This window comes from Syngnathoides biaculeatus, chromosome 10, assembly GCF_019802595.1.
Source record: "Syngnathoides biaculeatus isolate LvHL_M chromosome 10, ASM1980259v1, whole genome shotgun sequence".
Taxonomy (NCBI): domain Eukaryota; kingdom Metazoa; phylum Chordata; class Actinopteri; order Syngnathiformes; family Syngnathidae; genus Syngnathoides; species Syngnathoides biaculeatus.
In genome coordinates this window covers 19,706,233-19,730,127 of record NC_084649.1, presented here as the reverse complement: position 1 = coordinate 19,730,127, position 23,895 = coordinate 19,706,233, and the positions used below count along the sequence as shown (strand labels likewise).

At 46.2% G+C, this 23,895-nt stretch overlaps 4 protein-coding genes and 1 pseudogene across 4 annotated transcripts; all 5 read left to right on the top strand.

Annotated features, from left to right (window-relative positions):
* Positions 1 to 617: 617 nt before the first annotated feature.
* Positions 618 to 8,080, top strand: slc25a34 (solute carrier family 25 member 34). The gene is made up of 6 exons (XM_061832288.1): positions 618 to 1,034; positions 1,617 to 2,253; positions 3,091 to 3,156; positions 4,280 to 4,432; positions 4,522 to 4,659; positions 5,874 to 8,080. The coding sequence occupies exons 2-6, from the start codon at positions 1,837 to 1,839 to the stop codon at positions 6,060 to 6,062; spliced, it is 963 nt and encodes a 320-aa protein (XP_061688272.1). The 5' UTR covers positions 618 to 1,034; positions 1,617 to 1,836; the 3' UTR covers positions 6,063 to 8,080.
* Positions 8,081 to 8,424: 344 nt separating this feature from the next.
* LOC133507361 (transmembrane protein 82-like) lies at positions 8,425 to 12,791 on the top strand. The gene is made up of 6 exons (XM_061832308.1): positions 8,425 to 8,521; positions 8,607 to 8,679; positions 10,368 to 10,557; positions 10,637 to 11,054; positions 12,426 to 12,610; positions 12,699 to 12,791. The coding sequence occupies exons 1-6, from the start codon at positions 8,449 to 8,451 to the stop codon at positions 12,789 to 12,791; spliced, it is 1,032 nt and encodes a 343-aa protein (XP_061688292.1). The 5' UTR covers positions 8,425 to 8,448.
* A 2,144-nt stretch (positions 12,792 to 14,935) lies between these two features.
* On the top strand, positions 14,936 to 20,376 carry fblim1 (filamin binding LIM protein 1). Its single transcript, XM_061833123.1, has 8 exons — positions 14,936 to 14,995; positions 15,868 to 16,128; positions 16,295 to 16,455; positions 16,545 to 16,629; positions 16,714 to 16,883; positions 17,499 to 17,671; positions 19,313 to 19,430; positions 19,523 to 20,376. Exons 2-8 carry the CDS (start codon positions 15,870 to 15,872, stop codon positions 19,637 to 19,639), a joined length of 1,083 nt encoding a protein of 360 aa, XP_061689107.1. The 5' UTR covers positions 14,936 to 14,995; positions 15,868 to 15,869; the 3' UTR covers positions 19,640 to 20,376.
* On the top strand, positions 18,221 to 18,339 carry LOC133508197 (5S ribosomal RNA; annotated as a pseudogene).
* Positions 20,377 to 21,556: 1,180 nt separating the features above from the next.
* On the top strand, positions 21,557 to 23,722 carry LOC133507199 (msx2-interacting protein-like). The gene is made up of 2 exons (XM_061832005.1): positions 21,557 to 22,310; positions 23,404 to 23,722. Exons 1-2 carry the CDS (start codon positions 22,228 to 22,230, stop codon positions 23,720 to 23,722), a joined length of 402 nt encoding a protein of 133 aa, XP_061687989.1. The 5' UTR covers positions 21,557 to 22,227.
* The last annotated feature ends 173 nt before the right edge of the window (positions 23,723 to 23,895 follow it).

The window sequence follows — 23,895 nt, the reverse complement described above, 5'->3', positions numbered from 1 at the left end:
GCCCGGGGGTCAGATCTGGCCCGCCACATGATTTTACGTGGTCCGCGAAGCCAAATCTCGAGTGTCAATTTCCATGATTCTAGTAAAAGTCTGTACCAAAATTTCGAGTTGTCATATCGTCAATGACAAAGTTGAGATATTGCAAGCATTTTTGTGTTCCCAGAAGTGAATAGTTGAAAAACACATTGGCTGTGATTTCTGATTCCAAAACTAGTGTATGATGTAAATATGATGAAATGATTCAATATTTTTTTTCCACGGTCATAACGGCCCTATGAGGGAAACCAGAAAAACAATGTGGCCTGTGAGAAAAATGAGTTTGACACCCAGTTTGACATTTATTTCCCGTTTTACCCATTTCTTTGAGATGCACCTTGGATCTCAGCATATTGTGCACGTAAATAAAATTGTTTGGGTTTTGCAGTAAAGGAGTGAAATTCACTTTCTAAGAAAGGGGACCCAGAAAAAGACAGTGCTTTTCTCCAGTTTTAATAATGCTTGTCTTTTTGGAACCTTGAACACAGTTCTATGGATTCATCTTTCGTGGCACGGTGACTCAGCTGGCAAAGCGTCGGTCTCACGGTTCATGCATCGATTGTCAAGTCTGTCTTGTAGTAGTTCCAGAAAATGGCAACGCCATAACTGTTGTGCAGTGAACATCACCCCCATCCACCCGAGAGCCTCCGCTCGCTCCCCCCAAACACTGACCAACTGTAACCTTTTACCCACAGAGCTCGCCAGTGGGGAGGCCGTGCGGGGCGCAGCATCGGCGGCCATTCGCAGACTGGTGAGGTGGCAGAATGGGCCCTCGCCTGGTCCCCGCGTGCCTATTGGCTGCGGGCTGGGTGGTGGGCGGAGCCGCTGACAATGAACGCGCTCCGGACACATGTTTACATTGAGAGAGGCGAAGAATCGAGCCGGACGCGGTCTTCGAGCACACGCACCCGAAACAGACAGAACTTTTAGCATAGCTTTTATTTTTTATTATTATTATTATTTTTTTTTTTTTTTGCGGACATGGGGCACTTCATCATGTGAGTCTCGTTCATTCATCCGTTTATTCACTAATTTCAATGACTTTGACCACATTATCACTGTTGGCTGTTTACCGTTAGCGTAACTTCGTGCTTAAAATGCACACACTCGTGAAAAATAATTCAAAAATCAAAGGCATAAGATGAAAGTTTCCACTTGTAGAATGATATCCGCATTTCGCTGTAATATGTCGCACTGAAGCGTTGAATCATTTAAAAGTCTTTTGTCTGCTAGTTTGCATAACTTTGACCATATGTACACATTTATGGTTAAATCGACGGATTTGTGGAAAATGTGTTTACAAGGAGTTAAACGAAGCATGCATGGAACTAAAGCTTAGATTTCTGCTTTAGACACGACGACATCTTTCTGTGTAATATGCAGGTCTGGATTATCTAATCCCCAAGTGTCATATTCAGATACCAAAAACTTTATTTAAACTCAGCGGGCAACATCCGGCCATTGTTTTTATGTATCCTACGAAAGCGAATCATGTGTTTCGAATACCAAAAAAAAAAAAAGTCTTAACTTGATCGTGGGTTTGAAATTAAATGCAATGCATTTGCATTTTCTTGTTGCAGGTGAAGACTAACACCACGGAGTGGCGTGTGACATGTCAGACATGCAAAAAAAAAAAGGTTGCTAGCGTTCCTTTCTGGCTTCCACCGTTCCACTCAAGGTTCTTCGTGACGAGGACGGCTGTTGTTATCTGAAAGGGCAAAGTTTGGCAGTCTCCAATGCGACGGGAGAAGTGACATCCTGCCAGTTTTTTCAGCAAAATTTGGTGGCTTTTTGCGCGTGATGGCGTCCGCGGTGTCACCTGTACCCGGTGGCATTTTTTCCCCCTCGCCGCCCCCACCTCTGGACTTCGCCCTGGGCGCCTTGGCCTGCTGCGCGGCCTGCGTCTTCACCAACCCTCTAGAAGTGGTAAAGACCCGCTTGCAGCTCCAGGGAGAGCTGCGGGCGCGGGGCACCTACCAGAGGCACTACCGCGGGGTCCTCCAGGCCTTGTGGGTGGTGGGCCGCGCAGACGGGCTCCGGGGACTTCAGAAGGGGCTCTCGGTCGGTTTGATCTACCAGGGCGTGATGAACGGTGTGAGGCTGGGCTCCTATTCTTACTGCGAGACTCTGGGCATCACGTCGTACCACGGAGGAAGTGTCCTGTCGGGGGCGGGGGCCGGGGCGCTTGGGGCATTCATTGCCTCGCCTGCCTACCTGGTAAGCTGTTGACCTTCGTGCAACTGCCGTGGGATCAGTTCTCAGGATAAACCGTTTGGGAAATGCATGGATGGATGGAAAATGCTATATTCAGGTTGCTTTAGTCTAAATATGTACAGTACAGGGAGTCCTCGGGTTAAGACGGTCTCGACATAAGACGTTTCGACTTTACAACGCCCGTCCTCTGTCCGCCATTTTGTCTGGCTAATGTTAATTAGACAGTATCGCCCCCAAAGAAGAAAGCTGTGTCTTTTAGCGATGCTTCTGCAGCCGAAAGAAAATCCATTACCATGGAAACGAAGCTCAAGATCATAAAAATCTCGGAGAAAGGAGAGACACCAACGCCACCGAGGCTTCAGTTTGGTCGACCGTGGTGACAATTATTAAAAGACAAAGCCCCTTGCTTTAGCGCGTGTCAAGGGTTCCGTTCCTGTGTTGGATCACAAAACAAGGTTCTATGATACTTGTCGAGATGGAGAGGATTCAGGACCAGGTTCCTTCGCAATAGCTAGGCACCGCCTCCCCTTCTTCTTCTCCATCCACCTCTCAGCAGTAAATCTTGTATATTTCAATGTATTTGTTTTTTATCCAAAGTATTTTGATGTAAATTCTGACATTAATGGTGGACTTAAGTCGAAATTCGAGTTAAGTCGCTACTGCAGGAACGGATCTCAGTCGTAGACCGAGGACTCCCTGTATACAGTATATAGCCTACAAGTTGCTTCATCCCTCCCATTGTCCATTCCGAGATATTAAATCCATACACACCCCCTGTTAAGATGCTAAGTTTTTGTTGAATATGAATCTTGTGTATAAAAGTGAACGTCTCCTTCGTAGGTGAAGACACATCTGCAGGCTCAAACAGTAGAAGCAATAGCTGTGGGCCATCAGCATAACCACGTGGTACGACCGACACACGTACAAGAAATTCCAGCCAAGTGACGGCACTACAATATATGATTACAGTGATTACATACTGTAGCGGCTTCAGACACAAATGACTTTTTTTTTTTTTTTTTTTTTTTTGCTTCATCTTGCGAGTTAGCAATTTTACAATATGAGCAACGTGTGGTGACAGTGAACGCAACTCAATTTACACAACTGAAAGCAGTTTGGCGGATGGAGAACAATTGTGTACAAAAGAGGCTTCAAGTTATTTATGATCACGGCTGTTTAAGTTTACTGAGTTAAACGTTAAAAAAAAAAGTTACACATTGTTAGCATGAATATTTGAATTCAGTTGCCGTCAATGGCGGTGGATGAGTCAAATTAATCACGTACTGTAACTTTGCCTGAACGTCTGCTAGCTTACTGCTAACACATTTAAGCAGGCTAATTAATAGCAGATTTATATTTTGTTTACTGTTGAATAAAACGTAACAAAAAATTACACATTGTTAACTGTTAACATGAATATTTAACATGAATATTGTAAATTCAACTGCCGTCAATGGCGGTGAATGAGTCACAATCACATACTGGAACTTTGCCTTAAAGTCTCCTAGCTTAATGCTAACACATAATGGGAAATGCCGTAAGCAGGCTAATTGATAGCAGCTACTTGGCGCCGTCACAACACTTTTAGCCATGAATATTTGTCCACAAACGGTACCTCAACACATGCAGACAGACAGTATATTCTTTGCCCTCTATGAAAGATGACTAATATGACAACAGTTCGCTGAATCACTAATGATACAGTCTTAATGTCTTCATTTTCTTTTGGCGGGGGTCAAGTCACACTGACCACAAGCTGCTATGAATCAAGCATGATCTACAAACTGTTTAATTCTTTACATTGTTTTTTATTATGATATTATGACAGTATATGTTTTTCTAACGTGCTACAGTTTCCTGACTTAGAATAACAGAATCTGGGGCACTAGAATACATTAATTGCCTTTATATTCGTTTCATTGGGGAACATATGAATTGATATGAATGGTGCCACTGTGCGGACGGTCCATCACATGCTGGCACGTTCTTGGCCATCACCCATTGTGTGACTTTTTTGTTACGTTTCCAGGGAGTGTCTGATGCCTTTGTCACCATCTATAGAAAAGAGGGCTTCATTGGACTCTGGAGAGGCGTGAACGGGGCCGTGCCTCGCGTCATGGTCGGTTCCGCCACTCAACTGGCAACCTTCACCTCGGCCAAGGAGCGGGTGTTACATTCCCAGGTACTCGACTCGCCGCTATAAATGGCTGCCGTTTTCCGAGCCGCGTGACGGAGCAGCTGCCGCGACCCCCCCCTGTTTTGCCCTGGCAGTGGTTCGGTCCCGGAGCCAACTGGCTTGTGGCTCTGATCGCGGCCAGCATCAGCGGAGTCGCCGTGGCCGTCACCATGACGCCCTTTGATGTCATCAGTACGCGGCTCTACAACCAGCCGGTGGATGAGTTCCACAGGGTGAGTTGAAGGTTTAACGCTTACAGTGGAACGTCTGAGTTGCAAAATAACAACTTGACAAATACCAGAACAGTCAATTGGGTTTAACAAAACTGTACTGAGCCTTCCTGTGAGGAGTTCGCATGTTCTGCTTATGCTTGTGTGGGTTTTCTCGCACACATATTTTTTTGTGCTCAGAGTTCCCTTTCTCCACCTTAGGATTCAGCAATTCAAATTACCAATGTACATTCCATTCTTCCATCCATCCATTTTCTTAGCCGCTTATCCTCACGAGGGTCACGGGAGTGCTGGAGCCCTATCCCAGCTGTCAACGGGGAGTAGGCGGGGAACCCCCTGAACTGGTCGCCAGCCAATCGCAGGCCACGTAGAGACAAACGGCCGCACTCACAATCACAACTAGGGACAATTTAGAGTGTCCTATTATCCATCTGTTATCTTTGCCGCTTAACCTCACAAGGGTCGTGGGGAGTGCTGGAGCCTATCCCAGCTGTCAACGGGCAGGAGGCCGGGTACCCCCTGGACTGGTTTCCACCCAATCGCAGGTCACATATAGACAAAGGGCCACACTCACAATCACACCTATGGGCAATTTAGGGTGTCTGTCATGAGCAAGACTTGGCCACTGCCAAGAGGGGCATGGCCACGCCACTGCTCTGGGCATACTTATATGGGCATAGCCTAGCGTTTGTGTGCCTCTGCCTTGTCGGACTCCTCCACCATGTATGAGCCAGTTTCAGGAATAAATTAGATTTAACATTATGCCTCTGCTTTGAAGTCCTGCATTCGGGTCCGCCCCCGCACCATTAGTTCATGACAGTGTCCAATTAATGTTTCATGTTTTTGGGATGTGGGAGGAAACCAGAGTGCCCGGAGAAAACCCACGCAGGCACGGGGAGAACATGAAACGCCACACAGGCGGGGCCGGGATGGAACCCTGGACCTCAGAACTGTGAGGCCAACACTTTCCACCGTGCCGCCACTTTCCATTCTTCTTTTATTCATGATTTCCGTTTATCGTCACCTTTGCAATAAAGCTCAATTTGCTGTTCTATTGTCATCATCTCAGTTTTCTGGTATCGTTGGTATCCTTCCTGGTGGCATCACAAAGAAAAAATAAAATAGAGGGGCCTGTTCAGATGTATTCAGGAAGTTCCACAGTACTCCAAAAGCTCTGATCGGTGTTTTATTTTGTTTCTTCCCAATGTTCCTACCAGGGACGCCTCTACAACGGGTTTTCAGACTGCACGCTGAAGGTCTGTCGAGCCGAAGGCCTGCTCGGTCTGTACAAAGGCATGGGCCCGGTGTTTCTGCGCTTGGCTCCGCACACGGTCCTCAGCATGCTCTTCTGGGATCTGATGAGGCAACACGCCGTGCAAAGCAGGCAGACGCAAGGGCAGGGATGAATCCAGCTCCCCAAAAAACATGCGCGCCGAGCGTTGCGACATCGTCGAGACGATGAACTTCGAACTCACAACACGCGTCAGAACAAGGAAGGATTGACAAAGAACTGCTCAACCAACAACGAACTGGCAAATCCTTGAAGTGTGGGGATGTGTTTTGTGGCCACTGAATGTTAAAAAAATGAATAGTAATATAGTTGTAGCACTCTTGAAGTTATTTATACACTGCCCAAATTTCATCTTGAAGTCATTTTTTTTTTTTAAATATCTTTCAGCCGGAAATGCCGCAAAGTATCAAACGACTTAAAGACCCCGTAAAGTGAGTTCAGAGGTCTGTTTCTGAAGAATTTACACATGTAAAGATAACAGTTTGAAAATGTTCAAAGACTTGTGTTGATTTACTGTTAAACGGCTTTTTTCCCCCCAACATTTCAGATTTCGTGCATTTTTAATGACGTACTTGAGCGCCTTTATTTGCATCTACGATTATATGACACAATTGTGACGTGCCGTTAGCTAGCTAGCTAAGCTACGCCAAGACCCCCAAAATACATTTTTCCTTCTGATGCTCCACCACCGCGACTTTTTCAGAGCGCCTCGTTGGCTGTGAGTCTGCTCACGTCACGCAGAGAATGAAGGAAAGTAAATAAATCCAACTTGTCAGCCAATTACTGGACAGGCGCTTTAGAGCGCCTCGTTGTCGTGGTTTTGGATAGCGTCGGGATGACCTGATGAGATTTATTCCAGCCACTGGAGGCTTGAGCGCCTCAAATGTGTATTTACGTGTAAGATTTAAGAAAACTTTCTAGCAGCACGCTAGAGATGTGGAATTTGATTGACGGTTGTGGGGGCGTGGTTTCAGCACATTCTGCAGACACGCCCACATTATTTGAGAGATGACACAATGGCTTGTTTTTTTTACAATTTCAAAAGAATCTGGACAACCTCTGGGGAGTTATAATCGCATCTAATTTCAAATCTAATATGATTCTAACTATATTGTACATCACAGGTGTCAAACTCAAGGCCCGGGGGCCAGACCCGGCCCGCCACATGATTTTGTGTGGCCCGCGAAGGCACAACTGATCAACTGTCATGATTTTTGTTAAAATCTGTACCAAAATTTAAAATTTTCATCATAAATGAGGTGGCACGATGGATCAGCCGGTAAAGCGTTGGCCTCACAGTTCTGAGGTCCCACGTTCGATCCCGGCCCCGCCTGTGTGGAGTTTGCATGTACTCCCCGTGCCTGTGTGGGTTTTCTCCGGGCACTCCAGTTTCCTCCCACATTACAAAAACATGTAACATTAATTTGGACACTCTAAATTGCCCCAAGGTGTGATTGAGAGTGCGGCTGTTTGTCTCCATGTGCCCTGCGATTGGTCGGCGACCAGTTCAGGCTGTACCACGCCTCCTGCCCGTTGAGAGCTGGGATAGGCTCCAGCTCTCCTGCCACCCTTGTGAGGATAAGTGGCAAAGAAAATGGATGGATGGATACTACAGTGAGGAAAATAAGTATTGAACACCCTGCAATTTTACAAACTCCCCCACTTTGAAATTATGGAGAGGTCTGAATTTGATAACGTTGAGCTATTACAAACATTTTTGTGTTACCAAACAAAAATAGTTGAAAATTCCATGACTCTCGATTTCTGATTCCAAAAGGAGTTCATAAATTTCATATGTAAAATTGATGAGATTTTTTATGGTTTCACAGTCATAACGGCTCTCCGAGGGGAACCGTATGTAAAATTTGGCCCTGCGACCAAAATGAGTTTGATACTCGTGTTGTACGTGATCGAGTATCGAATTAATTTGTATTGCCAAAGGTTAAGATATTCACTTTAACTCGAAATGTGTCTAGATTTTAAATAGCTTAAGGAACAAATGCATTTTATTCCGAAAGTACATTTAAAAAAAAAAAAAAAACTACTTGAGGAAATATGATTTTAATGGCTCTGTCTGTGCTGTAAATAAAGTGATGTGTTTTCTGTCTTAACTAACATTTCACGCGTGTTCCACCAAGTTGCCGTGTACTTTGGTTTATATTTTCAACTAATATAAATCACTCACATCCGTCATTCAAATTTCATTGTTGAACTGTTCGATCCACACAAGATTGTAGATTAAACGTTATTTTATCTGACGCCGTTTGAGTGTCTATCTGGGGGGATTTTCAGCCTCTTTCATCAAGCGGTGATTGCATCGACGCCCGCCGTTAAATCGCTTTTGACCTTTGGAACTCGGTGTCGCTGGCGTTCGCACTTAATCTTTAGCCTGAGGCTCGGCTTACGGGAAGCCACCGTAAACAGCCGCGGGGTTGTCAGACTAATGTACTACTTGCAGTGATAATACACAAGGAAAACACACACACAGAAAAAAAAAAAAAATGTTTTTCCCTTTCTCTTGGATCCTGGAGATCCTTCCTATTGATTCCAATCCAATTGACTGCTTTTTTCAAGGTGAGTTGATACTAGGGACTGAGAACGTGTTGTATTTATTGAAAATGTGTTTAAATACTGATTGGTGCGTGTGTGTTCTTTCAAGGGGTTGTAGCTGCATGCGGAATATCAGTACTGTGCAGCCTGATGAGAGTGTACTATTTCACACAAATGTGCAGGTGAGTTTTTTTTTTTTTACAATGCAAAATGTCCACTAGCGTACAGCAGGCGTGTCCAAACGCTAACCCCGGAGGGCCTTTCCGAGCCGCCTCCTGTTTTCTTTTTTAAAATCTAAAGCCACGAACTGACACAGCGCCTCCCGTCGCCCGCATTGTACTACTTACTTTCCACGCCAGGCGGCAAGGCAGGAGAAGATCCCTCATCCCTCACTTCCTTGTTTTCTACCAATCACATCGCGGGTCGAGACACGCCTTAGAATGCTGATTTTGCTGCGTGTCAAAGTCAGCTTAGTACAAATTGCTTCTCGTTTTGCTTTTCAACGCCGAGATGCATACATTCGTTCACTTTACACGGAGTTTTTTCGTTTACGGCAGGGGTGGCAAACTCATTTTTCTCATGGGCCGTTTTGACTGTGAAACAATACAAATGTTTAATGTTTACTTAATCAATTTATGAACCGGAATCCAAATCAGAAATCAAGGGTAACATGTTTTTCTACCATTCATGTTTGGCAACGCAAAAATGCTTGTAATATCTCAACTTGATCATTTATGATATGTGACAATTTGAAATTTTGGTACAGATTTTTACAAGAATCATGGAAATGGAAAGTCTAGATTTGCCTTCGCGGGCCACATAAAATCACGTGGTGGGCCGGATCTGGCCCCCGGGCCTCGAGTTTGACACCTGTGGTTTAGGGTATCATTGAGACGTGACCCCTTCAGTATTTTGACAGCTTGGGCTTTCCACTTGGAGTAAGTGTTGCCTTGGCCATGGTTCGACAACTGACTTTGCAACATCCATCCATCCATTTTCTTCACGGCTTATCCTCACAAGGGTCGCAAGGAGTGCTGGAGCCAATCCTAGCTGTAAACGGGCAGGAGGCGGGGTACACCCTGAACTGGTCGCCAGCCAATCGCAGGGCACATACTGTGCACTCACAATCACACCTAGGGGCAATTTACAGTGTCCAATTAATGTTGCATGATTTTGGGACGTGGGAGGAAACCGGAGTGCCCGGAGAAAACCCACGCAGGCACGGGGAGAACTTGCAAACTCCACACAGGCGAGTCCGGGATTGAACCCGGGTCCTCAGAACTGTGAGCCCAACACTTTACCAGCTGTTCCACCGTGGCGCCAACTTTGCAACAATGGTGCTAAATTGTCCATCGGTGTGACGGTCTGAGCGCTCCCCCGTGCTGAAAAGTCCCCTTGTGATGAATGCGCATGCGAACTCTGGGTACGTAGTAGACGGTTACTGGGAACCGTGCATGCGCATTACTCACAAAGAGACTTTTCAGCACCGGGAGCACTCAGACCGTCACACCGGGAAGAGGTTTTTCTCTCCCTGGCTGCAGTTCAGCACCAGTTTTCCGAGCTTTATGGTGTGAATTGTACTTCACGTTGGAGCGCAGTGACGGCAACAAAGATCCGTAAACTGGTGCCGATTTGTAGCCAGGGACAGAAAAACTTTTTTTTTTTTTTTGCAATGCTGCTCCAAGGTCAACGGGTGAGGTACTGTATGGGCATCGTACGCTATCAAAACCCACAAGGCCCAAGCTGTCAAATGCTGAAATGAAACAGAAAAGGAAGTGTGTACTTTCGAGACACATCGAAAGTCCGGACACCCCTGCTGGTACAGAGTCAGGAGCAGCAAACTTATATTCTTCCACGTCCGTCTGAGCAGCGACAGCAAGGAGAAGACGTCGTCGTCGTCGTCGTTGTCGTCAAGCAACCCGCTCAGATCCAATTGGAGCTCTTTAGTCCACTTCTGGGCCTTGACCGGCCTCCTGTCTCTGGTTGGCCCGCGGGTTTCATCTCTGATAGTTCTGGAATTTTCCCTGCGTGCCGTCTCTGCCTGGGTGTCAGCACGGCTGGTGAGTCCAGACAGCAAAGCCCGTGCGCCCGGTTGAACGTCGATAAATCATAGCTTAATAGTTTTTGTGTCTTTTAAAGGATGCTGGCAGCAGAGGCCTGGGACTGATCCTCATCCAGAGCCATTTTTCCCTGGGTTGCAGCATCACCTGCTCTCTGCACTTCCTCCATCAGGGAGCGCCGCACAGCTCCATCAGCTTGTTCCTGGCCGCCGCCTTCGCTTGGGCGCTGGCGGGCTGCTGCGGCTCCCTGTGGAGTCACGTGGCCCGACTGTACCCGCTGCACAGCACCGAGCGCTACTGCGGGAGATGCGTCGGCCTCCTGTCCTCGGGACACACCCTGCTGGCTTTTCTGCAGAGACTCGTCGTCTCGGTCTTCGCGGTGGCCGTGGTGGCCTCCCTCGCCACGGTTTATGAGCACTTCCTGTCCCAGAAGGACGCGCTCAAGTTTTGGACTCCCCTCACGCTCTGTTACACGATGCTGGTGGTCTACAATCAAGGTGGGGATTGGTCAGAGCGGTTCTGCTCTTTTAGAATCGCATTCGGGAATGTTTGTGGGTACATTTTGCATTGAGAGCGTCACAAATTGAACAAAATCTCCAGATGCGCCTCGAAAGGCCATTGGAGTTACTCGTTTTCAAATGTTCTGACCTAATTATATTTCTGACCTCTTTTTGAAAGCAACTTCATTCATCCATTTTCCATCCTGCTCAGGCTGTTCAGGGTCAAAGGTCAAGTAGAGCATGTCAGGTGACTTCTGAGAAAAGGCGGACTACTTCCTTGACCGGTGCCGGGCGCGTAATGACACAAGACGACACTTGAGTGTAACATTTGAACCAAATGTGACTCAGCCAAATTCAATTCAATATCTATCTTTCTTTATTAATTTTTTTTTTTTTTTTTTACCTCAGATGATGCAGAAAGGAGGATCTTTATAATTTTTCTCCCACATTTTTTAATGAAACCCGAGTTTTATATAGACTGCTGCGTCTGTAGTCATTTGTATTCAAATGGCTGTTTATTGTAAATGGGAGATTCCAGGGAGGTGAACTGGGGGGGGGGGGGGTGCTGCGATTTGCTACGTGATATGTCATATCTATAAATTAAATATTCATCCATTGTTGCTAACGGCGTTCATTGACAACATGGCTGCGAGGAGAGGAATGCTAGCTGCTTAGCAATTTGGTCAATAAATAACCTATATTTAGTGGCTTTTCCTGGTGACTATCCATCCATTTTCTTTTTGCCGCTGATCCTCACGAGGGTCGCTGGGAGTGCTGGAGCCTACCCCAGCTGTCAACCGTTACCAACTGAGCCCTCCACGGTGACTTTTATTTCATTTATTATTTTTTTTTACGAAGCGATTTGTGATTAAGAAACAAACACGGTGCTGAATCATTTTCACAACGTGCTCCGTATGACGAGAAAAGTGTCGGAAGACGGTCGAGGAGTTAATAGACACGGGGGCCATTTATACGATACAAAAGCAGTCATTTTTTTGACATTTTGGAAATTTTTAATGTGGTGTGGGCTTCAAAACTGCAGCTATTTAGTGCACATATCCGCAGCATGCGAGTCACTGATGGTGTAGTGGTACACACGCCTGTCTTTGGTGCGGGCGGCGCGGGATCGATTCCCGCTCAGTGACGGTGACCTGCGACTGCCTTTTGCCCGAAAGCTGGCTGGGTTAGGCTCTGGCTCTCCTGTGACCCTTGTGAGGATAAGCAGCTTGGATAATGAATGAATGGATGGATCCACAGCATGTCTCGATGACAAAAGTCGCTCATGTGCAAGGATGTCGGGTTACTGTGATGTGTTTGTTTGTCATCTAAATTCACGTTTTTATTTCATTGTTTTTTTTATCGGTACAGAGGATCAGCAACGTCAGACGGGCGCAGATGGCCTCTTGCACACCGTGGTGCTGCGCCTGGGGGCCCTGCTGGTGCTGATGCTGACGACGGGCTACTGGTCCGACGTGCTCCACGTCCTCGTCACTTTTCTCGGAGAAGCCGTCTGCCTCCTGTTCTCCAAAGACCTGCTGCAGCTCGTTTTAAAGGTCGCTTTGTTCTACTCTATTCATCCATAAATCAGAAATGCAGCCAAATGCAAATTCCTGATATGGGCCACATCTCCCTGTTTTACAGGAAGAAGAAGAAACCAGCATGACCAAATATGGGCAAAGCTCCAGTTACAGGAAAGGGGAACGCGCGAGTCGCACGCTGTCAAAAAGCAGCTGATAGTGAAGGTCTGCCTGCAAAATCATCGTGTTCAATATAAATTAAAAGACTTTATTAAAAACATAAATAAGGATTTTTTATTTCTATTGTGATCAGTTTTTACGACAAAAAGAAAACGTCCTTATGGTACCGCTGCTCTTCATTGGTTTTCAAAACGTCACAGGTGAGGCCAAATTACCCAATAAACAACACCTACGGACAATTTTGAGAATTTAATAAAGCCAACAGTGCATGTTTGGGGAAGGGGGGGGGGCAGAGAACCTGGGGAAAACCCACACATGATGGAGGAGCAAACATGCCGTGCAGTATTCAAAACTCCATAACGCCTTTTCATGCAATCTTGTGGATTTAAAAAAATTAAAAAATGAATACATCAAATGATAAAATCTCGATGAGAGCTTTCTTATGCATATCTTGGGGAAATTCCCCTTTATCATCCCCAATACCAGCGGTCTCAAACTCATTTCAGCTTGGGGCCGCTGGAGAAGGAGTCTGGCGGTCAAGGACATGTGTGGAATTTAAATTAGAAATGAAAAACAATCCTATCTTCTCAAGCACCTTTTTTTTTTAAAAAAAAGAAAACAAGATGAAGAATGGGCAGCACGGTGGAACAGCTGGTAAAGCATTGGCCTCACACTTCTGAGGACTGGGGTTCAAATCCCGGACCCGCCTGTGTGGAGTTTGCATGTTCTCCCCGTGCCTGCGTGGGTTTTCTCCGGGCACTCCGGTTTCCTCCCACATGCCCAAAACATACAACATTAATTGGCCACTCTAAATTGCCCGTAGGTGTGATTGTGAGTGCGACTGTTGTCTGTCTCCATGTCCCCTGCGATTGATTGGCTGGCAACCAGTTCAGGGTGTACCCCGCCTCCTGCCCCTTGACAGCTGGGATAGGCTCCGGCACTCCCCGCGACTCTCGTGAGGATAAGCGGTGAAGAAGATGAAGAATGATGCTGGTGTTTACAAATTATGCGCAAACCTTCTAAAAAAAAAAAAAAAACTCCTTCTCAACTTTCTCCCACTGAAAATCGTTTCTCTGCTTGCATCAAGCCCGGTCGATGTCACACCCCCGATAGCCATCTACCCCACCGTGATTGGTCGGCTCGTCGGCTCCGCACACAACACTGTAAAAGTACCATCCGTATAAAACTCGAGGGCCGCACTGCCATGATACTTTCATATTAATGTGGGGGCAACAAAATATCGTCTCGTGGGCCGCAAATGGCCCGCAGGCCGCCAGTTTGAGACCACTGCCCTATGCCCTTTTCTACTATGAATTTGATCATTGTTAAAAAAAAAATAGATACCTTTTTTTAAAAAAATGATAACACAAGGAAAAGAAAGAGAAAAGAGGAAGTACAAAGTGAGTAATGCAGGGAAATAATACAAAGGTTTTGGATTGCATTGGAAAGCGATCATGTGGCTCGATCGTGAAAATGTCAAATATTTTATGACACTTGCCAATCATAAAAAGCTACACATGGATTGCGCAAGCGGGGCCCGACTTTTTCTTGACAGTTCATGTGCACGAGTTGGCTTAGCGCAGATAGTGAACTTGCATTTGTTTCTTACGTAACACTAGATGATACGTTCTATGTATCAGTGAGTTAAATGTGAAAAAATCACTTTAAAGTAGGGGAGTCAGTGATAGTGTAGTGGTACACACGTCTGCCTTTGGCGCTGGCGGCGTGGGATCGATTCCCGCTCAGTGACGGCGTCGATATCCGCCCTGACTGACCGACTGGCGACCGGTTCAGGGTGTAGTCCGCCTTTCGCCCGAAGCTAGCCGGGATAGGCTCCAGTTTTCCCTCAACCCTCGTGAGGATAAGCAGCTTGGATAATTGACAATGACAACTTTAAAGAAGGCCGTTCCGGGTGATCGGTCCAAGGCGTGTTCGGCCAGCGACCTCGGATCGGCCACAGCTTCCCCGAGACACTGACCGAGATGATTTGCAGATATGGATCGACGAGTACGTCATAACTTCCTCTCGAGTATCATTTCACCTTTTACGGAAGTGATGGTGGCAGCCGGGCAGAGAGGGGGAGTGGATCTAAAAAGACTGCAGGTTGGAGGTACACAGGGTGGGGCCTTCTGCAGATATAAACACCCTCTTCGGCGTAAAGTCCACCAGAAAAATCGAGAAGGAAAGCGCTGCTCTTGAGACGCAGACGAGGGAAGCGGTTCACAAAACTTCACCTCTCAGGTACTGAGCACATTTTTTTTTTTAAATAAATCAAACAATGTATGATTGAAATACTAAAGGTAAAATGACATCCTGACTAGATCGAAACAGCAGTTTGCAAAGTTTTAGCTTTCTTTCCGATAAACCAGGAAAACAGTTGCTCGTAGCGAGCTGCCGGAGGAATGTGTGCAATGTTGCGTGGAATATTACAGTTTTGATGTTGGAATGTACAACCAATTGCAAATATAAGATGTGATCAATTTACCCGGCAACTTAATGAGAACGGCGACGTGACATCCACGGCGGTTTAACGTTAAGCCTCTGCAGATCACGATATCATCTGCGAACATCATAGTCCAATGGGGATTCCAGTCTAACCTCATCTGTTAGCATATCCATTACTACCACAAACAGGAAGGGGCTCAGAGCGGATCCCTGATGCACTCCCACCTCCAAATTAGATTATTCTGACACACCTGCGGCACATCTCACCGCTGTTCTGCTGCCCTCATACATGTCCTGTACTATTCCAACATATTTCTCCGCCACGCCGGACTTGCGCACGCAGTACCACAGTTCCTCTCTTGGTACTCTGTCGTAGGCTTTCTCGAGGTCTACAAAGACACAATGTAGCTCCTTCGGACCTTTTCTGTACTTTTCCACGAGCATCCTCAAGGCAAATAATGCATCTGTGGTACTCTTTCTCGGCATGAAACCATACTGGGATTAAATAATCAAGAAACTGTAATGGTTTCTTTTTGCGACCGTGGACCAAAACGAAGTATGTGAGCGTAAAAAGTCCTGATCCTCACTCACTTAAACGTCTAATCTTGATTACATTTAGTTCCAGTTGCTTGGTATGACCTTTGCGCTGACGGCCACTTTTTCCACAGCCATGGCCTCGGAAGATACAAAACGGAAAGTGTCCTCTATCTTCATCACCTTGTCAGCGTCTCACCAAACCAAGCACAAGCAATACGGCGGGAACAAAAAGGGTTGGGTCCATGCAGGGCCAGCCCCGAGGAACTCGGGACTTCAAAGCGCCAAACCTCAAGACCTTTCCCGAAGGGCCTCGTGCGCCGAGAACCGTGGGTCAGTCCGGTCGGGACGCGACACGGGAATGCGGTGGGGAAACGACAGCGGGGATGTTGCAGGTATCTTTTCACGCGATAGATTTACTCCTCGGATCCATACCACCATTTTTGATACATGTTATTGCTCCATCTTAATCAGTACTTAAAATTCTACAAGTATGTTTTGTTTTTGTCTCAATTAACTCCTGATCGATGAAGCGATTGATTACGGCTATTCTCTTTACAGGATCAACAGATCTCTTTTCATCGGCTCCTGTCCCTCCTCCTTCTCCTTCCTCCGAGCTCCGTTCACCTCCACCGGATCCGCTGCCCACACCAACACCCCCGGCCCAGAAACCGGTCTCACCCCCTCCGACCTCGCCCCGGTTGCCGCCTCCTCACCACGAGGTAACGTGACGACAATTCCACGCTTCCGCTTTTTCGCTCTGAGGAAATGTACGTGAAGGTGATTTTTTACATGAGATTTCGCATTTAAGGTGGTGAAAAGAACCTCGTCTCGTGGGATGAATACAAACGAAAAACCGAGTGGGATCCAGAAAGATAATCCGGGTGACAGCAGAGGTGACATTTTCCAGACCTCTATCAACATCTCAATTGTTGACGATGGATGGAGTCTAACCGGTTTTTAATTTGCGTGCGTTCCAGGCTTGTGTGGTTTCTGTGAAAAGCCCGTCCGTTTTTCGGAGCAGGGGGTAACCGCGATGAAGAGGATTTACCATAAAACCTGCTTCAGGTGCAGCACTTGTCGTACTCCTCTGGGTGGAAAGAAGTTCTACCCGAAGGAAGAAGTCGCTCAATGCGAAGGCTGCTATGAGGTGAAGGCAAAATTTCAATGCATCCTCCGGAGATTGGTTCAAATTCAAGATTTAAAAATGGAACGGCGGCTCAGATGGAAAGTGTTGGCCTCACAGTTCTGAGGACCCGGGTTCAATCCCAGCCCTCCCTGTGTGGAGTTTGCATGTTCTCCCCGTGCCTGCGTGGGTTTTCACCGGGCACTCTGGTTTCCTCCCACATCCCAAAAACATGCAACATTAATTGGACACTTTCATGAACCAACGGTGCGGGGGCGGACCCAAATGCAGGACTTTGAGGCAGAGGCATAATGTTCAATGTAGTTTATTCCGGAAACTGGGTCATACATGGTGTAACAGTCCGACAAGCCAGAGTCACAGAAATGCTAGGCTATGCCCGTATACATATTCCCAGAGCAGTGGCGTGGCCACGCCCCTCTTGGCAGTGGCTAAATCTTGCTCATGACACACACTCTAAATTGCCCCTAGGTGTGATTATGAGTGTGGCTGTTTGTCTCTATGTGCCCTGCGGTTGGCTGGCAACCAGTTCAGGGTGTATCCCGTCTCCTGCCCCAGTTTTTTTATTTACTTTACAAAAATTTCAGCAAAAGTGAGCAACATTTCTCTTCATTCTTGCAGGCGAGTTTTGAGCGATGCTGGTCATGCGGCTACACCATAAGAGGGCAACTCCTTCGAGCACTCCAGCGCCCGTATCATCCCGCTTGCTTTACCTGCACAACATGCAAACAGCCGCTTCAAAGTTTCATCCAGGCAGATACGGGAGAGGTCTACTGCAGTCTGGACTACGGCAGGTATGACATTGAAACCCAACGACTGTAGTTTTGTGACAATTAAATCCGTTTGTGCTAACTTAGCAAGAGCTAAGTAATATAAGGTTGAATACTGACTCGGGAAAGGTGTCAATTCTGGTCTTGTTGGATCTCAGGGCAGCTTTTGATACCGTAATCTACTCCTGAACAGATTGGAAACGTGGGTAGGACTAAATGGAACGGTTCTTAAATGGTTTAGGTCCTACCCGGAGGAAAGGAGCTACTTTGTAACCATTGGAAGTGCTCACTCTCAATTAAATGGCAATGACCTGTGGGGTCCCTCAAGGGTCAGTTCTTGGACCTCTCCTGTTCAGCTTGTACATGCTATCCTTGGGTCAAATTCTTCAAATCTTTAATTTTTACCATCATAGCTACGCGGATGACACGCAGTTATATTTGGCAGTGTCTCCAGATGACTACAGTTCAATTGAGGTATTGTGCCACAGTCTGAATCTGAATCTGAATATTTTGTTCATCTAAATCACAACAAAACTGAGACAATTGTTTTCGGCAATAGAGAAAAGAGAATTGGCTAACGGCCGCGCTACCCTGAGAACGCCCGATCTCGTCGGATCTCGGAAGCTAAGCGGGTTTGGCCCTCGTTAGTACTTGGATGGCAGACCGCCTGGGAATACCAGGTGCTGTAAGCTTCTCTCCATGGCTAAAATGCAGAGGGGTTGCGTCAGGAAGGGGATCCGGCGTGGAACTGTGCCAAACAAATATGCATTCATCTGTGGCGACCCCTAACGGGACAATCGGAAAGAAGAGGAAGAAAAGAGAATTGCTGTTAGTAAACACCTGGATTCTCTATCTTTAAAAACCAAAGACCAAGTCCAAAATCTTGGTGTTCTGATTGATTCCGACCTGACTTTCAGCAGTCATATCAAATCAATCACAAAAACTGCCTTCTGCCATCCGAAGAACATATCTAGAGTGAAGTCTTGTGTCAAGCAGACCAGGAAAAGCTCATGCATGCTTTTATCTCAAGTAGACTTGACTATTGTAATGGTCTTCTGACTGGACTCCCCCCCCCCCCAAAAAAAAAGAGCATTAAACAGCTGCAGCTCATTCAGAATGCTGCAGCTCGCGTTCTGACCCAAACAAAGCGGTCAGAGCATAGAACTCCAATCCTAAAGTCCTCGCGCTAGCTTCCAGTCAGCTTTAGAATAGATTTTAAAGTTCTGCTACTGGTCTATAAATCACTAAATGGTTTGGGTCCTGGCGGCACGGTTGAACAGCTGGTAAAGTGTTGGCCTCACAATTCTGGGTTCGTTCCCGGACCTGCCTATGTGGAGTTTGCATGTTCTCTCCGTGCCTGCGTGGGTTTTCTCCGGGCACTCCGGTTTCCTCCCACATCCCATCCCAAAAACATGCAATATTAATTGGACACTCTAAATTGCCCCAGGGTGTGATTGTGAGTGCGGCTGTTGTCTGTCTCCATGTCCCCTGCGATTGATTGGCTGGCAACCAGTTCAGGGTGTACACCGCCTCCTGCCAATCAACAGCTGGGATAGGCTCCAGCGATCCCTGCGACCCTCGTGAGGATAAGCGGCGAAGAAAATAGATGGGTGGATGGATGGACTTTCCTCATGTTACCCTTTTTTTTGGTTCCCACGTGTAAAGGAAGTGTGCTAAGAAGTGCAGCGGCTGCCACAAGCTAATTATGTCCAGCGACGGCAGCCTACCGCCACACCTTGAAAGCGACGGCCGTTACTTCCACGATGAGTGCTACAGATGCGAGGTGCGCCCCGCGGGCACCCTCCGGCCCACAAAGTCCCCTTACCTAGTTGGAGTCAGTTCATTTTTATGTTCTTTTTTTTTTTCCTCCTTCAGGTTTGTCACTTCAAGTTCCCTTTGTCTTCGAAGAAAGAGGAAGGCGCCTGCTATGATTGGCACGGAAAAAGGGTTTGCCTCGCCTGCTACTGGAAACTTCAAGGGACGGCGAGATAGCGGCACTCGCGCCAATGTCTGCCGACAAAACAAACAAACAAAAAATAATCACAGAAGTAATGGAAGGCGACATTTGGGCGCAATCGTTTTGATCACAGGTGACAAACCCAAGGCCCGGGGGCCGGATCTGGCCCGGCACATGATTTTATGTGGCCCGCGATGCCAAATCTAGAGTGTCGATTTCCGGGATTCTTGTAAAAATCTGTACCAAAATTTCAAATTGGCATATATCACAAATGATACATTTCAGATATTACGAGGATTTTTTGTGTGACCAAATGTGAATAGTTGAAAAACGCACTCCCCTTGATTTCTGATTCCAAAACTAGTTCATAAATTGATGATGTAAATATGATGAGATGATTAAATATTGGCGGGACGGTGTATCAGCTGGTAAAGCGTTGGCCTAACAGTTCTGAGGACCCGGGTTTGATCCTGGCCCCGCCTGTGTGGAGTTTGCAGTTCTCCCCTTGCCTGTGTGGGTTTTCTTTTGGCGCTCCGGTTTCCTCGCACATCGCAAAAACATGCAACATTAATTGGACACTCTAAATTGCCCATAGGTGTGATTGTGAGTGCGGCTGTTTGTCTCAATGTGCCCTCCGGTTGTCTGGCGACCAGTTCAGGGTCTAGCCCACCTCCTGCCTGTTGATAGCAGGGATAGGCCCCATCACAACCTCGCAACACTTGTGAGGATAAGCAGCTAAGAAAATGGATGGATGGATGGATGGATGGATGGATGGATGATGGATGGATGGATGGATGGATGGATGGATGGATGGAAAATGATTTAGATGATTTGAGACACACGTGTTTTAAGTTATGACTGTGCTCCCGGAACGAATTAAACTCATTTCTCAAGGCACTCCTCCACATTACTCTTATGTCCAATTATTGTACAATTGTGTTTTATAAAAACACATGAACAGTAATAAGAAAGATACGGTGACAGAAATATGAATCTATTTTTCTTTCTGTCGTAACTGTTTTCTGATACTCAACAATGTTTAAAAAGACGCTATGTAATTAATCGGTAATAAAGTATTTAATTATAAAAGTGTACTATTCCAACTGTCCTTTTTTTCCTGACCATGAGTTCAACACATAAAATGATTTTACATTTTGGGTTCAAATTTCATGCTGAGCAACACACACACACAAAAAATGCAGCTGTTCTACACCCCCCCCCAAAAAAAAAATAGTGCACACTTATCACAGTACAGTGCAGGATGTTTGAATGTGAATGTACAAAAAATTTGGAAGCACAGTAACTACATACAAACAAAATTCTGACCATATATGCCACAAAAATGCGACAATATTTCTCTCGTTATGACAGAAACACACATATCGTCATTTTTTTAAACATCATGAGATGTGAGGTGGGAAATCATCAAAGTAATCGAGTACTCTTCTGACAGTTCTACAGGAATAATCAAGTATGAGGATTTTTTTTTACCTGATTAAAGGGATATTCCGAATACACAAGAGAAAATTATACATTTCATTTAATAATTGAATAATAATAATAATTTCCTCTTTCAGATAAAACCAACTGTATTTTTATTCAGTTCATATTATCCATATAGCGGGAACATGCATTTTCTTGTCAACAAACATTTGTAGTGAGGCAATTTCAAGCATAAATACGAATAGATTTTAGTTTAATTTATTACATGTAAAAAATTAATGGCATTTCTTAATGCGTCGAAAACAAGGCATTTATTTAAAAAACCTAATTTTGTCATCTTGTTATAAAGGTATCCAATTGTGGTAAATCGGTCAGAACACTAGAGGGCAAAAATATTAAAAAATAAATAAAATTAAAAAGGCGAAGGAAAGGACACGAAGAAGAATTTCAGAGAGGCGAGGAAAAGGACACGAAGAAGAATGTAGTTTCATGTCAAACCTAGCTAAGTGCTGATCGATTGGTAAATAAAGCGAGTTGAAAATAATGATAAAGCAATGTGGGCGGGGGAATAATTTAGTGTTTGATCTGCTTTACTTTTTCTTTTAATCAAACCATTACTTTAGGTGGAGTGTGACAGAGGCACACCCTAAAAATCAACAAAAATTCCTGTGTGAAATGGTTTTCCATCGTGCAATGCGTGCCCTCCATTGGAGCCATAACGGGTGGGGGCGGGTGTCCTGTAGAATGATGGGAGACGTACAACACGGAGCAGAAAAGATTCAAAACCACTCGGTGTACGATTTTCAAGCAAAAGAAGAGAAGCGAAGAGCTGCAAGTATGCGAGAGAGTTGATTTAAAAAGTGCTTCATCTGGCTCGGGCGGCGTTTCCCCCGTTTCGCCATTCAGGCTGGGAAACAACAGTTGACCGTCGTCCCTCCCCGAGAGGCGCGCGCAGCTTGTGAACGCGCAAGCTCGCCCCCCCCCCCCCCTCCCCTACTCCAAAGCGCGCTCTCGCGGCTGGCTGGAGGACGCGTCGGGGGAAAAAAAAGCTACAAGAGCAGCGGACGAGCAGGCCCCGCGTCTCCTCGGAATAGATAACGTCGTTGTTCCAAGTTCGTCCCGACGGAGACTCGAAACGCGCCCGATCATATGTGTTTGAAGGCTAGGAGGCGATCGCAAGATGGTTCGGGAAACCAGACACCTCTGGGTGGGAAATTTGCCCGAACACGTCCGAGAGGAGAAGATTGTGGAGCATTTTAAACGGTAGGTTACGCAAGAGGGGATTCTGTGCTGGCGGAGCAGCGCGCCATATACAACACTTAGCTGTCGGCGGCTAGCCCGTAGCCTCCTTGCTAACGCTGCTAACGTTAGCATGTGTAAAACTTTGAACGAAGCTAGTCAGTGGGGGTGGGGGGGGGGGCTTTTCGTTGTCCTGCTCGGGTTCGACTACTTAAAGTCGTGATTTCCAAAGGCGCGTCGGACTAAATAGACCCGCCCGAGTGCGGCAGTCGACGACATTTCCCGAATTAGCCAACTTTTGCTAATACCGAAAGCAAGGCGCTACCCACTGTGCTACCACCCAGCCAACCATTTTGTGGCAGGTCGATACGTTTTAATGCTCGTCCGAAAGACACACGGTTGCATCTGATCGACGGCCAACTCTGTAAATAAAATTATCTCAAACTGCAACCTTGTCGTTTTTTCCCTCCTCCCCCTATAGCGAATACATATTTTGTCGCTAGGGTGTTGCAGTCGTGTGTTTTAGAAAACAATCCGGCTCGAATTAGCGGAAAAAAATCAGGGAGCCGACTGGGCCGATCTTCAAATATTAGCTACTTGTTAGGCTGCGTAAGTGCACTTTATCAACCTTCTCGATCTAGCTTTTGCATTGACTGCATCTCGGCTAAAAAGAGTACCAGACGATCTTCTCTCGTTTTCAAAAGGTCGGAAAAGGTTAACGCAATATTTTGCTATCGTGTGAGGAAAAAGGAACCACTCGAGGAACTCACCAAACGCGTCTGCAAGACTGCAACACAACAAACATTAGCCCCATTTTTAGAAGGTGCTACGACAGCACATTTCTCTGATTGTCTTTCTTATATTTGTCGTAACTATTGCGTTAACTCGATATAATTGCAATCTCTATATTGTTCTTTCCATATCTCTTATTATTTCCTTAGATTAGGCGTTTTTGTTTTTTTTTTACTCATAATGCAGCATGCTTGACTACTTACTATGCAGCTGCTTTGTTTTTATTCGCCCATTTGTTTTCAGTTTGAGTAATTTATGTTATTCATTTATGTTACTCTGTTACATTGAGATAATCAGTTCCATTTGATTTCATCCACTCTCGCAGGTATGGACGCGTGGAGAGCGTTAAGGTCCTGCGGAAGCGCGGGTCCGAGGGTGGCGTCGCAGCCTTTGTGGACTTTGTGGATATCAAAAGTGCTCAGAAGGCTCACAATGCCGTCAACAAAATGGGTGATAGGGACCTTCGGACTGACTACAACGAACCGGGGTCGGTCCCGAGCGCCGTACGGGGCCTTGATGACAGCTCCCCCTCGAGCAGTCGAGACGTAGCGGGATTCTCTAGGGGAACAGTTGGACCGGTGTTTGGACCCCCTGTGTCCCTTCACACCAGAGAAGGACGTTATGAACGGAGAATAGATGGGTAAGTGGACACGGTCGCCAATCCTTGGAAATCTCGGTTTGAGATAGGTGTAACGCCTAATCACGTTAGTTGGGTCTATTCCAAAGGGATGTATGCCTCGTGGGGGGTCTCACAAAGGTAATCTCGGGATCGTTCCACTTTTCATCATAATTGACTTGCCATGCCCATGGGATTAAG